General features: G+C 37.7%; 1 protein-coding gene across 1 annotated transcript in view; it reads right to left on the minus strand.

Moving 5' to 3' along the window:
- FANCI (FA complementation group I) overlaps positions 1-18,222 on the minus strand; it is a 59,845-nt gene that overhangs the window by 22,461 nt on the left and 19,162 nt on the right. The window contains exons 12-23 of the mRNA XM_043982972.1: positions 17,938-18,074; positions 12,671-12,851; positions 10,979-11,066; positions 9,624-9,754; positions 9,069-9,139; positions 8,294-8,408; positions 6,175-6,297; positions 4,800-4,868; positions 3,473-3,574; positions 1,890-2,057; positions 1,683-1,804; positions 843-1,007 (exon numbers count right to left, since the gene is read on the minus strand). Of these exons, the coding sequence (XP_043838907.1) occupies positions 843-1,007; positions 1,683-1,804; positions 1,890-2,057; positions 3,473-3,574; positions 4,800-4,868; positions 6,175-6,297; positions 8,294-8,408; positions 9,069-9,139; positions 9,624-9,754; positions 10,979-11,066; positions 12,671-12,851; positions 17,938-18,074 (1,472 nt within the window). The remainder of the gene's footprint in view (positions 1-842; positions 1,008-1,682; positions 1,805-1,889; positions 2,058-3,472; positions 3,575-4,799; positions 4,869-6,174; positions 6,298-8,293; positions 8,409-9,068; positions 9,140-9,623; positions 9,755-10,978; positions 11,067-12,670; positions 12,852-17,937; positions 18,075-18,222) is intronic.

Genomic DNA, 18,222 nt, shown 5'->3' on the forward strand with positions numbered 1-18,222 from the left:
AATTATGCTTCAATCTGTATTCAGATACCATCAGTTCTCTCTCTGTAGATGGATTACATTTTTCATAAGACCTTCGGAGTGGTCTTGAATCATTGCATTGCTGAAAAGAACCAAGTCATTCACACCAGATCACCTTACAATATTGTTATTTTGTATACAGTACATTTCACATTTCACTTTGCAACATCTCATGTAGGTCTTTTAATTGTTTTTTTTTAATAGCATTTGCATTTTAGAATGTCAATATTAGAAAGGCTTTTAGAAGTCATTTGGTAATATGCCTTTATTTTATAGCTAAGGAAACTAAGGACCTTAGAGGATTAAAGGCAGAGATGAGACCTGAACCCAGGTTTCTAGACTCTTAAGAGACCAGGGTTTTTTCCGACTTAACAAGTTCTATTCCCACTATATAACAGCCTTTGACTATGGTCTTGGTTGGAATTCATACCTACATTATCTCATACTTTTTTTTTTAATCTTCCTGAGGTGTCTGATTTCAATTTCTATTATTTCATTAGGGTTTATCTGGTACTGTCTTCCACAAAGTAAAAGGTGATATAACTGAGTTGCGTACACAACAAATAAGAAATGTGGGGAACTGGCAGAGATGCTGGTGTTGATTTGGGACATATTGGTGAATCTAAGCAAGAGCAGGAGTGCTTCTCCTCCATAGAGCTATGAGCATATTAAGAAATTCTGTTGCTTCATATATACTGACACATTTATAAAAATTACGCTGCTCTTTTGGGGGACTGCTGTCAAACTCACAGAATTTAGAACCTATATAAAAACAAATTAACACCCAACAACTCTCCCAGATAATAACATTGAGAGATCTTTACCTGAATAGAGCCACAAGCAGAGTAGACACAAATTTCATGGACAGGAAACTACGGACTGTTTTGTTAGCCATTGTAGACTTGCCTTTCCCAGCTTTCTCCTTGAGGATATCAGAGAGTCTGCTATAACACTTAAACAGGCTCAGAACCTCCTCAAACTTATTTTTACTGTAGGAAGGGAAAAAGCAGTAATGGTAATCATAAGCTACTATGTTTTATCCCTGCGTGCACTTACAGAAATAAGGCTGTAAAGGCCACAGTAATTTTCTACCATAGTATGACCATATGATAAGACCAATGATACTATGTTTTAATTTTCATTAGACAGCAAAACTACCCGTAAGTCACATAAATCTTGCCTGGGATACAGTACTAAAAGAAACCAAAATCCCTCCATTAAAACCAAAGGACACTCTTCAATTCAGGACTTGGGGAGCCTATCACCAGCTTATGAGGGGAAACTACACATTCACATACCCATTTGGTGCACTTTATTGCTCCATGGTATGAAGAACTAAAGTGAAAATTTTTAAATTGTGAACCTATCAGAAAAAGATACATATACATTCTGTGGTTTACAGAATGAGTGCTGTTGATAGAGTTCAATAGATACCAAAAATTAAGATCTTTTATTTATCAACATGCCCTATTAACAATAAATGGGGGCAGCTAGGTAGCGCAGTGGATAAAGCACTGGCCCTGGATTCAGAAGGACCTGAGTTCAAATCCTGCCTCAGACACTTTACACTTACTAGCTGTGTGACCCCAGGTAAGTCACTTAACCCCAATTGTCTCACAAAAAATAATAATAATAATAAATAGATAGGCATAGTTGTTCTTTACCTGAAATTGCCAATATTGAAATTATATTCGATCAGGACCTCACACACTCCCATCACTAGAAGAGCATAGATATTATTCTTGATGCCAACACTAGTGGCCTGAGAGAAATCTGCTGATTTATCCTGAAAGAAAAAATTGAATAAATTAGTAAATTGCTGAACATTTCCATCACCCAAGTCACAGTACTCCTGGAAAAAGATCAATTACCAACTCAAAGTCCTCTAGCTCACTCTTGATCATACGACTGGTAATTGACTCTAACATGTCTTCTAAGTCTTGCTGGAATCCTTCTTCCTCCTCTTCCTCCTCCTCTAAGGATGTTATTTTATTACTGTACCATGCCAAACAATGCTGGATACAGCACAACAAGTGAGCCTGCAGGAAAAGAAAAAACCATTCAATCTAATTCCTGGGTGTTACCAGGCTAGGGTTAAAGCAAATTATTCATTAGCATCCACACCTAAAAGTGTGTAAAATCTAAGTGAATTTTTGGATTTTTAAGCAAAGACATTTAAATAGACATCACATAGTGTTTCTGTTATACCCAGTATTGGAATCCAAACCCTATGATTTCAGTCGTGATATGAATACAAAGGAACCATAGTGCAATATTAAATGTCCTCTGTGGCTTGCTACACTGATACATAATCTCTTCCCTTAGTTCCTAGAGCTGTATTTTTCATTCTATGGACACAGATTTAGGTCAAGACAGAGTTTTTGTTTTGTTTTGTTTTTTTGCAGAGCAATGAGGGTTAAGTGACTTGTCCAGGATCACACAGCTAGTAATTATCAAGAGTCTGAGGCCAAATTTGAACTCAGGTCGTTCTGAATCCAAGGCCGGTGCTTTATCAACTGCACCACCTAGCTGCCCCCCAAGATAGATCTTGAAAGATCAATACTAGGAAGCTGGTTCCAGATCCAGGACAACTTGGAGTACATTAGGAAAGATTCTCAATATAGAGTAAGAAGCCAAGCAGATATGTCTTTCAGTAGGCTTGAGACAACTTCTGGAGGGCTTGTTTCAGCTTTTATCTCGACTCCTGATCTCCATGGATATGCTGAGCACCTAGGAAAGCTAGGATGAGAGTGAGTACATAAAACCAACCTCTGTTGTCCCTTTACCAACAAAGTTCCAAGGCTGTTTTTCTAAGTAGGAATTCTAAATAGCTAGAGGATAAAGTAGAAGACTTGGCCTGTCCTGATCCCAAGTACCCTACCACCAGTCAAGAGCTCCTCAATTATAGAGACCCAATTATGGAGGGCACTGGGAGAATCTTGTATTGTTAAGTTACTGCTAGAGATGTCCATAAGTGACAACATCTTGCTGATGCGAGGAGGAAGAAAGAACACCAGAGGCAAGAATAAACATGACCTAGGAGTACTATGGTGAAAATTTGTAGGAAAATGAGTCCTTGATTGACACATTATCCTGGGCTTAACAATGAAAACAATGGTGGCAAAAAGTAATAAAGAATCCTGTTAAGACAAACAATTTTGAAAGACTTAGGTACTCTGATCAATGCAATGACTATGATTCCAGAGGGTTGGTGATGAAGTATATGACCCACCTCCTGATAGAGAAGTAAGAGACTGAGAAAGCAGAATGAGACATATTTTTAGACAGGGCCAATGCAGGAATCTGTGTCATTTGACTCTGCGTTTTTAAAAACCAGGTTTTGTTTTATTTTGTTTTTTAATATGCAGGGCATTAAAATGAGAGAAAAAATTCATATTTGTTAACTGGGGAAGAAAAACCACGCTAAAAAAAAAAAAAGCAATAAAGATCTTACCAGAGGCTCCTGAAGAAAGATCTGATCTCCCTGGGCTAGAATACATGCTTCTAGTTTCAAAGGAGGTAGCAGGTCCCCTTTTGGTTCATAATACTGTTTTAACTGCTTAGCAGAAAAAAACAATACTGTAACTTACAGTAATAATACCATAATATAATAATATAGTAATACTAATAGTCAAGCTAACAATATAGGTGTTTAACATCGACTAATGACATCGTCATTAACAAACATTGTTAAATTTTCAGATATATATGGAATCAGGTTGGTTGTTACACAAAGTCAGTTAAAAAGCTCTGGTTCTTATAGAGGTTTATGATCTTTACTAAGGGAGAAATACATAAAATGACAGAGGATTACCAAGGAAACCAATTATTAGAATAGTTAATAATTTTTGTTTTTTTTACAGTTCGAAGAGCCCTCAGTTAAGAATCCCTTCTAAAAGATAGATGGGGATTTCCCCCTCAGTACAGCAGACTTAGAGCCTGGACCTCAGAGTCATCTTGTCTAAACCCCTTACTTTACAGAGAAAGAAAGTGAGGTTCAGAATGTAAATTTACCAAAATATCTAGGACAAAAAGAGGCTGACCAACCTGTCATAAGAAAGTCATGGTAAGAGATGCAAGATCTCTATGGTCCAGTCCAACTCAGAGTCTATTTACTCTGAGAACCTAAATGCTAACTCTATCATGCTTGCAAGCTATCACTGTTTTGTTGGTCAGAATCTGAATAATTCAATAACTCTGCTATAAACAAAGTAACAAGTTTAAAAATCAACTGAGTTTCCAAAGTAAAATTTCAAATTCAGTCCATTTCAGAAAATTCTTAGACTTTGGAAATTTAAAGTCATAGCCTAACATTGAGATTAAATGATTTGGTCAAGGTCATAGAGGGACTAGATGACAGACCGAGGACCAAACTCAGGTTGCTTGACTCCCAGACCAGCTCTTTTCTCACTATATCATTCTGCTACTTCTCTTGTTAAATGAAATGGTTTTTTTCTTGCCCAAGTAGTTTTCCACTCAATCCTGATGTACTATTTACTTATAAAAGGAACTTCAGAGCTTTTGGATTTAAGATAATTTGAGATCTGAATGCAATGATTGTTAGTTAGATGCTTGTAATGTGGTAGCCATCACCATATTGCAATAGTTGGTGGGAGAAGGGAAACTCAGGACATTATTGTACATCTAGGATACCAGAAAACACGGGGCTGCGATGAACTAATTGGAAGTTGATATTTTGGGCTTTGCAAAGCCTATAAAGGTCAATCCATTTGAATAATTTCCTTTAAGTATCTGCTTTTGATTCACCGAACATACTTTACCTGAGTGAGTAGAGTGTTCATTACTGAATTAGCAAGCTGAGAGTTCCTTCGAAGGACATCATAAAAACCCTGAAGGAAGTCAAACAGGGAACACATGAACTTCCATCACAAAGCTAACTAATGACTAAGCTAATAGTTTAACATAACATTGTTTCTCTGAGAAGCTTGAAGTGTGCTAAGTATATTCTCTCTGGTACCCCTAATATTATCCTTTAGAGCAGAGCTTCTTAAACTTTTTCCACTCAAGACCCCTTTTCACCCAAGAAATGTTTATGTGACCCTGGTATATAAAATAGGTATGCATAACCTTTTACTGTTGCCAAATTTTCTGCAAACCCCACATTCAGTTATGCGACCCCATATGGGGTTGCAACCCAGTTTAAGAAGTTAGGCTTTAGAGGAAGTTGGAGAAACCCCTTTGCCTAATGTTGGACTCTGATACACAAAAGTTGTTTGTCCTTTTTTTCAAAGAGCAATGACATCACAGGGTGACACCTTAACTTGTGGGTAAATTGGATTTAAGTAAGGGAGAGTTGCACAAAGTTGTCAGCCTCATTCTCTCTTCCAGTCACTGCAGTCCAGTGGCAAGAAAAAGTCAGGATGACTGGTGATGGCCTGGGATGCAGCAGATGACCTTGGTATCTTCATTGTCTGACCAAGATCCACATCACCTGCTTTAGTCACCTTCATAGTCATTGGACCAAATTGTTCTCATCGGCCCATTCCACTGGGGGACGTCTTCACATGCTTGGGGTAGACCCCTCCTAACACCGACAGTTTGAGGCCTGTCGGTTACCCTCAATCTGGTTTAGCCCATCTGCCAAGATGATTTACCAGGGTGTGGCTGCTGTTCATGGTGTAACTTCTTGGAGCCATGGGGAAGAGCTGGCTGCCAGGTAGACACCAAAGGTGGATGGGCAGGTCTAAAAAGGGCTGGGCAAGTCCTCCCTGAACACCCCTTACACTCCAATGAACAGATAGTGAACATACAGAGACCACAGGCCAAATGACTGCAAAAACAAAGCTGATTCACTGTAGCCACAGTTTCCAAATTCAGGCTTAAGCATAAGAACACTTCTTTCACTGGGGTGCATTTCCCTATCACAGTCAGCATTTCTTTAACCTTCAAAATAAATATCCCTTGGCTTTCAGTCTCTACCTCCATCTCCACCACTACCAATTGTTGATTCCTGTTCCTTTCCCTTTGGTACATTCTCTGTACTTCATCCCAAGCACCCATCCAGGTTCTGAGGACCTAATTAGGAATGTCAATGATCTTTCCATCAACCTTTCTGAAATTCCCTGGGGTAGATTATAGCTAAACAAGTTTATCAGGCAAGGGAAAAATCTGAGCCCCATCATTAAATCTATTTACCTCATAAAGCATGAGCCGTACATCAGCTTGTTGACCTAAGCATCTCCGCAGACTATCTAAGATCTCGAGACAGAAAGCCTCATTGGCTACAGAATTGTAACGGCTGTGAACATCCACATGGACCTAAAAAGGAAAGAGACTGATTTATGCCCATCCTGTTTTATCAAGGCAACAGGGACAAGAAGGAAAATGTGTAGATGTTCCTATGCAAGAAATTCAAACCTAGCTCTCCTTGCTTGCCAAATGCAATCATTTGAACAATAAACACAGAGAGTACTATAGGAAGTAGTGAATGTGCCAGGGCTGAGCAGCTGCTTCTCCTCAAACTGCTTAGAGGCCAGGATCTAGAAACTAAATCTTTCATCAGAGGATGAAATGGAGCATGTTTACCAAAATTAACTCGATGAACACTGTTCTCCTCCCAACCCAGTTACTCCTTGGCAGCAAATAATGTGTTTAGGAAGTCAGATTAACCGTTGCATGCCAAGAGAGACTGTAATAACACAATACTAAATGGTACTTTAGTGAACTGAAAGAATGAACATGACTCCTAAAGTATGTTGCTTATTACGTCTTAGAATAAGTCTCTTAGAAATCAAGAAAAATATCTCTCACTGACCTCTTCCTTTTCATGATCCCTTAATATTAGTGCTGCCCTTAGTTTTCTTCTCTTATTCTTCTATATTCTCTCCTCCTTAGTGAGTTCAGTCACTTGGATGGTTTCAAATATAATTTCCACACAGATTCCCAAATGACCCAGCCCAGCCTCAACTTCTATTTAGAGCACCAGACCTTCAACTCTAATTGCCCACAAGTACCTTCACATGTCTGTCTCATTGATACTTCAAACTCATCATGTCCAAAGCAAAACTTTTTTCCCTAAACCTGCTTTCCTTTTTGACTTCCCTGTTCCTAGCGATGGTATCATCCATCATCTAGTCAAGTATGACAGAAACCTCTTTGACTTTTCCTATTTCCTTATTCCCCATATCCAATCAATTCTCAAGGTGTGTCATCTATATTTCTACAATCTCCATCCACTGATATCCCTTCCTCTCTATTCTCATAGTCACCACCCTGATCTAAGCCCTTAACTATCTATCACCTTCCTGACCTATTTAATAACCTCATAAAAGATCTTCCCATTTCCATTTTCTTCCCCTCCAATTTATGCTTGACATTGCTGCCAGATTAATTTTTTTTGTGCTCATGCCACACCTCTGCTCAAAAAATCTTCAGTAGCTCTCTGTTGCCTGAGTAAAATTTAAAACCCCAGGCTGGAATTTAAGGCCCTCCACAATCTGGCACCATTCTGCTTCAAAATTATTTCATCCTGCTCCCTTATACATCTGCTATGCTCCAATCAAAGTGGACTGTTCCCACTATACTGTCCCTATTCCTTTGACCACTATTCCTTATATATGGAATATCCTTCCTTTCCCAAGATCCATTACTTACTATTGAAATCATATCCATCTCAAATACCATCTCTTCACGAAGCCTTCACTAATTCCTCTTTTTCCCACAGTGACAATCCTTTTCCCCTGACCTTGAATAGCATTAACACTGCATCTCTTTCAATATATGTGAAATGCATCATTTTGTATAACCATTATTTGCATATATACCATAGGCCGCTAGTAAATAAACTTTGAGGCAAGGGAGTTCATTGTACTTAACTACTGACCTGGCCCAGTATCTGATGAAGGGCTTTGCATAGAGTAGAAATTCAATTCAATTCAACTAGTATTTATTAAGCATCTACTTACTAAGTGTAAGGCTCTGTGCTAGGCACAGGGGATACAAAGACAAAACAAAAAGCCCCCCAAACCTTATAATCTATGGGGGGGAGAGAATATGGTTCTTAATTCACACTCAAATCCTGAGTGTTCAATATGGATGGGGGATGGGGGGGAAGGCCGCCTAAATCTGTCAAATGGATGAGCTCAAAGCAGTAAAGCCCTTGGATCATCTTTAGAGAGCAAATCACAAAATTAAGAACTCTTGGGGTTTCTTTTGGGGCTAATCCACCAGATCATTGAGGCTTCAAGATCTGGATTAAAAAGGAAAGAAAGTTGCTGAAATATCCTTCCTGCTAGTTATTGTGAGTTATCCTTACCTGAGTGGCACCAATACTCTGACTGCACTGAGATGACGACAAGCTGCCCAGAACCTTGAAATTCTTCAATAAGAGCAAAAACCCAGCAACAGCAGATTTTCGGGCATCAAGCTGACTGGCTCAAGAAATAAAAAAAAAAAAGAAAATCAACAAATGGACACCAACTTTATTGCAAATAGTTTTCTGAGAAAAATCTAAATCTATTCAATACAAATAGAGAATTTATATGAGCAAGCATGCATAGAAGAATACAAATTGAATTTAGATACCTAAAGTTGCCCAAAATAAGTACTGGTTTCAAATAGAGTTGATTTTTTTTTTTTTTTTTTAGTAAGGCAATGGGGGTTAAGTAACTTGCCCAGGGTCACACAGCTAGTAAGTGTTAAGTGTCTGAGGCCGGATTTGAACTCAGGTACTCCTGAATCCAAGGCCGGTGCTCTATCCACTGCGCCATCTAGCTGCCCCTCAAATAGAGTTGATTTTTTAAGTTGGCTATTTAAACTCATGATAACATCTGTATTTCCTTTTATAATTTCTGACAAAATGATTCAGGATATACGAACAAGACTGTTTAGGGAGCAAACAATGAAATGATAACTGGAATATCTGTAAGGAATATATTTGTACATATATATGCATACACGTGTATAGATAGATATGTAGAACTTTCAAAGAATGTTGCCCATAGGTTGAAGTGGGAAATGGTAAAAGAAGAATCTCAGACTTATTCTAATAATGGAAAATTTTTCTCCCTAGGTTCCCAAAGGTTACTCACTTGGCAAACATGGCTTTTCGGAGGACAAGTATTAGGGAATCTCTCATCGACATGCTCACTTTTAAAAGGGGCTAAAAGGGAAGAAAAAAATCAGTGGATGAAAACAGAAAAGTTATTGAGCATAAGTTAAGCTTAGCTTGATTTCTGTTGGATATAGTTACCAGTCTGCATGAAGTTTCGGTCCCTACATTTAGGTTATGTTAATATTATTGTTTTATGATCAGTGTTTTCTTTGACTGTTAGACCAAAAAGAGTCATGCCAAGTATGACAATAAGGAAATAGGATCCTTTAAAATGCTGTACAAAAAACTAGCTTTGAAACTCACAGTCAAGGTTCCACAATCAATAGTTTTCCAAGATCAATATCATTGATTCTAAAATATGCTGAAGGAGATGAAATAGAAGTTCGTTGAGAAGAACAGAGATATAGACTATAGTTCTTCCTAATTAAAAATCTTAGGTTTTTAGAATACAGCAGAGAAATTTTCTCTTGTACTTATTTATGACTAAATAGACAAGCTTTCCCAAGTTCCCTGTGGACTGAAGGGGCCTCACCTGCACTGCCTTGAGCAGGCCTTGCACAGTGTGAAGGGGAAGAAAGGACAAATAGTCAAAGGCTTCAGTGACTTTTGAAGAACAACTCTGAAGAACCAAAGGTGCATATGTGACGATATTCGATAGCAGATCTGAAAAACAGAATCTTTGGTCAGTCACCCAAGATAACTGTAAGATCACAAACATTGCAATTTGACTGGGACTAAAAGGAAACAATATATAGGAAAGAGAAAAGTTTATTTTGTCTTTTCCTTCACTATCTTTTTTCAAAAGTCTTAAAGGTGGGTAGTTGGTTTATCTGAAAAGGAATAGGGGCTTGGATTGCAAGTGCTGTTTGAATCAATGGAAGTCAAGAAAGCTAATGTAATTTAAGGCTACTCTAAGGTCTCATGTCCAGGACTAGGTAAAAGTCTTGTACTTTGCTCTGCTCAGACTCATTTGCAGTACTGTTGTTCACTTTAGGGAGACACTGTTTTTTGTTTGTTTGGGACATAGAAGGGACAAGCATATGTTGAAGAGTCTTGAATTCATGATATTTGAAGACCAACTGAAAGAACTGGCAAACGCTTTTGATTACAGGTTAAAAAGTTTAAGTTTTATTCTGCAGGCAACAGGAGGCCCCTGAAGGTTTTTAAGAAGGGAAAAAACACAATGAAAATGAAACTTTGCAAAATTAGTCTAATGTTAGTGTTCAAAATGAACTGGAGTAGACAAGAGACTGAAGGTAAGGAGTTTTGTTTGTTGTTGTTGTTCAGTCAGTTCAGTCATGTCTGACACTCTGTGACCCTATTTGGGGTTTTCTTGGCAAAGACACTGGATTGGTTTGGCATTTCCTTCTCCAGCTCATTTTACAGATGAGGAAACTGAGGCAAACAGGGTTAAGTGATTTGTCCAGGCTTATACAGCTAGTAAGTGTCAGAGACCAGATTTGAACTTGGGTCTTCCTGAGTCTGGGATCAGTGCTCTATCCATTGTACCACCTATCTACCCCTAATGAAAATTAAAACACTAAAAGATTATTTGCAACGTATAAACTGGTTTCTGGAAGACTGATGAATTTGACTTGGTGAGAATTTTGGTAGTGAAAGGAAGGAGAAAAATAGGACAAGTTTTTAAACAAAAAGAGTGCCATGCATCAAATGTATGTCATTTTAGCTCTTGGTAAAACTTTTATAAACATAGTAAAAGTAGAATAATACACAAAAATATAACAACTGTCCTCTTGTTTCTTTTGAACTTTACAGATATAATACCTAATCCCAAAGTTCCATTTTACTGGCTGCTCAAGTTTTCTGCAGATCAGTGAAAACATTTCAGGAAATTTCCAGAGTTGCCAACTCTTTCTGACTCATTACCTAAGAAATGACTGATGGGAGAGGATGCCTTGGAAACAACCCTGTTGAGGACCTGCTCGACAATCTCTTTTCTGATCATCTCATGGATCTGGAAAGAACAGAAGAACTAAATGGAGACTTTCCCCAGGTACTGAAACCTCTTCAAGGAGACAATAACTCACATTTTTATATTACAGACCCTTTTTACCATTCTTCACCAAAGGGCTAACTGAACATTACTGGTGCATATATACAACCGTCACTACACCAGAATGTTTGAAAGACTAAAGCAGTTCAAGGTATAGAAGCAGCAGCATGGTAGAGTATAAAAAGCACTGGATTTGTAATCTGAAGACCTGAATGTAAATTCTGTCACTTTCTGACTGTGTGACTTGGGGAAAGTCACTTCACCTAAGCCTGATCTTTATCTGTAAAATAAGGGTAATAACAGTTGTGCTATCTATACCTCACAGGGTTGCTTTGAGACTCAAATGTAGGTAAAATGTTTTTCAAGACTATAAAATGCTATACAAATATATTTTGTCATTTTTTATGTGAGTAGAATTTGACCATTGACATGAAAGACAAATCAGGATAAAGCCTGGATCATCTTAAAACACAAAACTAGAGAACTCTCACCAATATAAGTAATTAGCGAAAGACAGGGATAAATTTGTTAACCTAAGTATAAAAATAATAAAGAGAATAATGCCAAGTGAAAAGTCCTAAACCAGAAATCAGTAAGTCTTAGTAGTACTTAAGACTGTATTAAACACACTCTCTCTCTCCCCACCCCCAAACAGATATCATACAAGCCTATGACAATTTTATCAACCATGAAAATCATTAGCTTTCTCCAATTCCTAGGAGGTAGCAATGTCACATCTAGATTGGCAGTGGCTTATTGCAGTAGCTCCTAGAAAGTCTAGCTTCATTTTGGTAAAGATTCTTATTTGTATCCTGTTCTTTTGTGGTATGCCAATTTATTTCAGTTCTTGGAGTAGTGGAAATGTGACTAATTTATAAGCTAAAATGAATCAGTAGAATCATTAGCAAGATAAAATAACTTATGCCTCAATATGACATACCTTAACATTTCAAATTTTAAAGAAAATAAGCTTTTATGTTTTAAATCTTATATGGTCTTTTAAAAGATTCAGTTGTTGTTTATAAGTTGTTTGTTGTGTTTAAAAGTTAAAACTGTAAACTTTGGACATTCAAAAACAGCAATTAACCATAATTCTGAGAATTATCATGTTTCAAATGACCTAAAATAATATCTGTATGCAAAAGAAGTAGTATAAGAGTCCAGAAATAGATGACCATTTGAGGGAAGAGTACAAAAATAGTATAAAAGATTTTAAGTTCAAATTTCTGAGGAAAGGCTAGATAGAAAGTGGAAATTAGTGAAATAAGCTAAAGACATGGTAAATCAAAGTTTCTTTCTTTTTCTTTTTAAAAAGAAAATCCCACCAAACTGGATTGCTAGATACTAAGGATCCATCAGGTTGTTACTAAAAGACTGATAATATTCTAAAACAATACAATTTCCTGTTCTCCCCAGGCTGAAAGTACATCTTTATGTATTTTTCACCTCAAGTTCCAGAGCACAGATATTCCTTGTTTAGAACATTTTGCTTTATTATTACTGAGAAATATGTTGAATTAAGATGTTTTCCACCAACTGAAACAGAGGTTAATTGGTAGTCTCACCTTAAAAGTTTCCAAGAGAATATTAGCTCCCAGTCTGCAGGCTTGTTGAGATGGTGTTTTGGAAGGAACTAAGCTGGTTTCAGTAGTTTTTCCTCCAGGTATCTTCTTTGGTCCATATGAGTCCATTAGAATGAAACCAAGTTCTACCAGGCCCTGAGTGACATGATCCCAGCTGTGAACACTAATGGAACAAATATTAGTTAAAAAGGACAGTGTTATTAATTCAATTCAACAAATACGTATTAAACATCCATTGTGTACAGCAGGGCTTCTTAAATTTTTTCCACTCACAACGCCTTTTCCCCCAAGAAATTTTTTATGAAACTCTGGGTATATAAAATAGGTATACATACATAACTTTCTACCACTGTTAAATTTTTTTGCGACCTCCACATTCAGGTACTCGACTCCATATAGGGTCGCAACCCACAGTTCAAGAAGCTTTGGTGTACAGAATAATTATGCTAGGCACTGGAGAGATATAAAATTTAGAAATGGAACTAAAGTTCATGAAATGCTCCCTGCCCCCATGGAAGTTTGCAGTATAGCAAAGGGATAAGCCATACATAACTATAGTAAACAATAATACTATAGATAAAAATGCTACACAAAGTCCATGGGGAAGATTAATACTGCCCAGGAATCAGCAAAGACTTCATGAAGGAGATGGCACTGGAGTTAAACTTTAAACGACAGATAGGAATTCAACAAGCAAAGAAGACTCTATACATGAAGAAGAGTAATACCAGACTCATGGAGGTGGGAAAACCTTAGACATGGTCACTGGTCAGTGGTCCAGTTTTACTGAAGCACTGAGTATCAGAATAGTATGAGATAGAATGCCAGGCAAAGCAATATGTGACTACATAAAATTGAAAGACTTTTTGCACAAGCAAAATCAATACAGCTAGAATAAGAAGAAAAACAACTGGGGAAAAAACTACAACAAACTTCTTTGATAATAGTCTAATATCTGAAATATATAAGGAATTGATAAAAATATAAAACTAGTCATTTTCCAATAGATAAGTGGTAAAAGGATATGAGCAGGCAGTTTTCAAAAGAATTGCAAACTATCAAAAACCAAATGAAAAAATTCTCCAAATCATTCATTAGAAAAATGCAAATTAAAATAACTCTGAGGTCATATTCATCAAATTGGCAAAAATGGTAAAAGAGGAAAATGGCAATTATTGAAGGATCTATGGAAGTACAGGCATACTTATACCCTATTAGTCAAGCTACAAATTGTTCTGACCATTTTGGAAAACAATTTGGAATCATACCCCCCAAAAAATCATGACAAAAGGCAAGAAAGGTCACTAAATTGCATACCCTTTGATGCAGTAACATCACTAGTAAGCATAAACCTTAAAGAGATCTGAGAAAAAATCTCAACTTCTGTGGGAAAAGGTTGTAATAAGAGTGAGAAAAGAGAGAGGGCTTTGAATTGAATTAGGAGAAGGAAATCATAAGTGACTTGGAGGGATTTGGACAAGTAAAGAAAGAAGTTATATTTAGTGAGGAAAAATCTGGCAAAATTGTTTATAAACTGAAGAAAATTTGAAGGAGAATAATTTTCAGCCCAGGTACAGATTCTACCAAGTTGAAAGAGAAGTAGGATCAAGGACAGTTAAGAAAGCTATAAAAGGATTAAAGAGGATAATGGAGAATTAGGGAGTGGAACCTGGAGAGACTAAAGAAAGATAAGAAGTAGGTAACTGGCAAGATCAAACAAGACAAAGTAAGAAAAGTTAAGTAAAACAGAGTTAAGTAAATTGATAGTGTGGAGGTGAGTGGGGGTAAATTAGTTATAAAAAGTAAACTATAGGGGGCAGCTAGGTGGTGCAGTAGATAAAGCACTGGCCTTCAGAAGCTCCTGTGTTCAAATCCAGCCTCAGACACTTGACACTTACTAGCTGTGTGACCCTGGGCAAGTCACTTAACCCCCACTGCCTCGACAAAAAAAAAAAAAGTAAACTATAAAAAGTTTTAATACGGTGCTTACGGTTGAGATAAAAATACTCACAAGTATTTTTTTTTTTACTCACAAGTATTTTTAAGAAAAGAGCCCCCAAATCTCAACCATCATGGAGAGTAGCAGAATTGGGCAGTGACTTGCATCAAGTATGCAATACTGACATCTGTACTACAGTCAAGTGATCAGGCGACTTTATCTGTGATCTAAGTGTAGGATGATCTTCCCAGAGAAGATGAAGGGACCAGAAGAATGCCTTCCCACAGAGGAAGGATAAAGGGTTCTTTTTTTCCCTAGTATTTTTTTTTTTTTTGCAGGGCAATGGGGGTTAAGTGACTTTCCCAGGGTCACACAGCTAGTAAGTGTCAAGTATCTGAGGCCAGATTTGAACTCAGGTACTCCTGAATCCAGGGCCAGTGCTTTATTCACTGCGCCATCTAGCCGCCCCCGGATAAAGGGTTCTTAAAGGAAACAGAAGCAAGATTTCAAAAGGAAAAAAGAATTTGGAGGTAAAGCAAGGGAGCTGACCTTCATCAGGATGAAAGAGGATAAAAGAGTATCATACAGCAGAAAAAGAGGATGAAAAGATCATCTGTATAATTAGAGTTTAAAAACATCTGAGGTTCTTCCTAAACAAGATAAAGCTAGATGTTCTGAAAAAGCTACTTGTTCTCCTGATGTGGGATGGAATTTGGATCAAATTAATAGTGAGTCATCCCAAAAGAATTACAAGACTCAGTGAATCAGTTTCCCAAGTTTTATTGCAATACTGTGAGTGACAACAGGGAGAGAACCAGAATAGTGGAAAGGTATCTCTCGATTAGGAAAGGAAAGACAGTTATATTTCTAGTATGGATAAATTGATTATCAGTCTCATGATAATAATCTCCACCTAGGGGTATTACAGGGGAGGGCTTATCCTAATTTGGAGTTCCTGGGGTCCTAAGCCAACCCCTGAGGTGGGTACCTTTTTCTGTGGAGGTATGTTTTGGGGGTTTACACGTCATAAGGTGAATCTGGGGACAAATTTGGCCTTTTCTGCGCATGTCTCTTTCTGATTCTCATGGCTAGTTTCAAAATATAATCATTTTTCTTTAGAATTTCTATACCCTTGTCATTTCCTTTATTGTTATTTGACCTGACCCATTTTTTATGGGTACTGATCACTGTGGGTATGAGAACCATAAGTTATCCATTAACTGGGGTCTAACTCCCTTTTGGAGCTAATATCTGAATTAAAGCTTGGGTCTTAGGTTTTTCTGTTGACCCTTTTTTTGCCTCCTACGTCACTCCCAAGAACAAGATATAGCATTCAGTCACTGGATGAGAGCTCATGGGGGTGGGGGTGGGAGGGACAGGAGAAGAAGAAGTTGGTAATTCTCTGATCAAGGGTTCTAAGGCAGGGGAGGCTACCTTACAACAGTAAAGAAATTTCTTGTCTTTTCTGGGGCTTGTATCCAAGACATGACAGAGAACCTTCTTAGACTTAACACAAACAGCTACCCACGAATGATCCTTCAAGAAGGAAGCCAAAACATATCACCAATGATGATGAAGTCTTGGGCAAAAAACCATGCCCAGGTTGTGTTTTCCTCATTTTTGCCCACCGAAGGCAAGGGTTATGGGAGAAAAAAAATAATTTGGGGAGTGAAATGATGGCTAGGAAGATGGTATCTGAGAAGAGCATTTGGATTTCTGGACCCTGAAATACAGGATTGATGGTTCTTGGCCAGAGATAGAGCAGATCTAACAAAAGCTGGTAAGTCTGCTGTTTTGACAGGTTTCTTGTAAATCCAATCAAAAGGCTTTAAACTAAAGCGGATGAAGGAAGGGGAAGACTACTTATGAAGATCCCCCAAATTAGATACCATATAGATTTAGAAGAATAGTAGGTGGTATACAAACTCATAGGAGAAAAAATCCAAGCAAAAAAAAGTGGTAAAACTCATAGCCTCAAGTGTTTATACACAAATGCCCAAAGTTTAGGCAATAAAAACAAGAAGAACTAGTGGTGAAATTTGACCTCATGGTTATCACAGATTTGGTGGGATGAAACTCATGACTGGACTTTGGCTCTGGAAAGGAATATTTTATTTAAAAGAAACAAGATAGGTAAAAGAGGGGTGAAGGTATATTTTACATTAAGAAGACATACTCAGATAAGAAAACACAGGAACTAGAGTGAAGGAAACAGGAGAGAATATTTGGGTGAAGGGCAAAAGAGAGAAACAGAAGTGATTTTGTCACTGCAGTACATTATAGACCACCTAGAAAGAGGAAATAGATGAGGAGTTTGGGAAACAGATTAACAAGAGACACTGAACAGTGACAGAGAGCATAAATTATCCAAACATCTGAAAGAAGAGCAGCTAATAACTTCTTGTTAATTTCTTATTTCAAAAGGTAGAAGAAACAACAAGAGGAGAGTATATTCTGGATCTGATTCTCAATAATTACTTGTTGGGATGAAAAGCTGGGCATAGTATGACATGCACCTTAAATTTTGGGAAAGCACATTTCAAAGGGAGGACAGAGAGGTAGAATTGCATGGACTACAATGTTTCAGGGGAAGTCATCCCAGGGAGACAGGAACCATTCAAGAATGAAATCATTAAATCTTGTAATTTCTATCTCCCTATCTCTAACATCCATCTTCTTCTTTCTACTCACAAAGCCACAGCTCTAATTCAGGCCTTTATTACCTCTTGCCTGGACTACTGCAAGTCTCCTAATTGGTCTCCCTTGCTCTCAAGTCTCTCCCCTCTCCAACTCATCTTTGATACAGCTGCCAAATTGACTATCCGAAAATGCAGATTTGACAGGTGCCATTCCCCATACTTAATAAATTCCAATGGTTCCTGATTGCCTCTTGGATCAAACATAAGCATCTGTTTAGTTTTAAAGCCCTTTATATCTTGGTCCCAACTTTCCAACTGTATCATATCAGCTACTCTCTTTCTGAACTCTACCAAACTGGCATTCTTGTGGCTGCCCACACACAATGCCACATCTTCCTTCTCTAACTCTGTACCCCCATGCTGGAATGCACTGTCACCTCATCTCAACCTCTTCAAATCCTGTTTCCTTCGAAATTCTGTTCAAGCAAAGCCTTTCCTGAGCCCCCGCCCCAGCTGCTACTGCCTCATCCCCTAAATTTACCCTGTATTTATTTTGCTTATACTTGTTTATGGACACATTTCCTCAGATACTAGCAGGCACATACACGTGACCTAAAACAATATTTTCCAAAGCAATAATGGCAAATGGGAAGCATTATTCACTAACTCACCTATTCTTAACCACTTCTAGGATCATTGTGGAGATACAAGGTTTTTGAGGGACAAGGTTCTGCAGAAACTTTGAGCTGTGGAGGAGCTGAAGGTCCCTGAAGCTTTTGAGAATTGATGTTTTCAGAAGGTCAAATACCTAATACAATTAGAGGAAACAGAAATCAAACAAACAAAAAAAATAGCAGCTCTCACTATCATCTTCTTATGTTAACATTGTTAAATGTTCATCAGAACATAGTCAGGGAGATTCTTGATTCTGTTCCTTGTCAATCAACTGTTTTATT

This window comes from Dromiciops gliroides, chromosome 2, assembly GCF_019393635.1.
Source record: "Dromiciops gliroides isolate mDroGli1 chromosome 2, mDroGli1.pri, whole genome shotgun sequence".
NCBI classification, from domain to species: domain Eukaryota; kingdom Metazoa; phylum Chordata; class Mammalia; order Microbiotheria; family Microbiotheriidae; genus Dromiciops; species Dromiciops gliroides.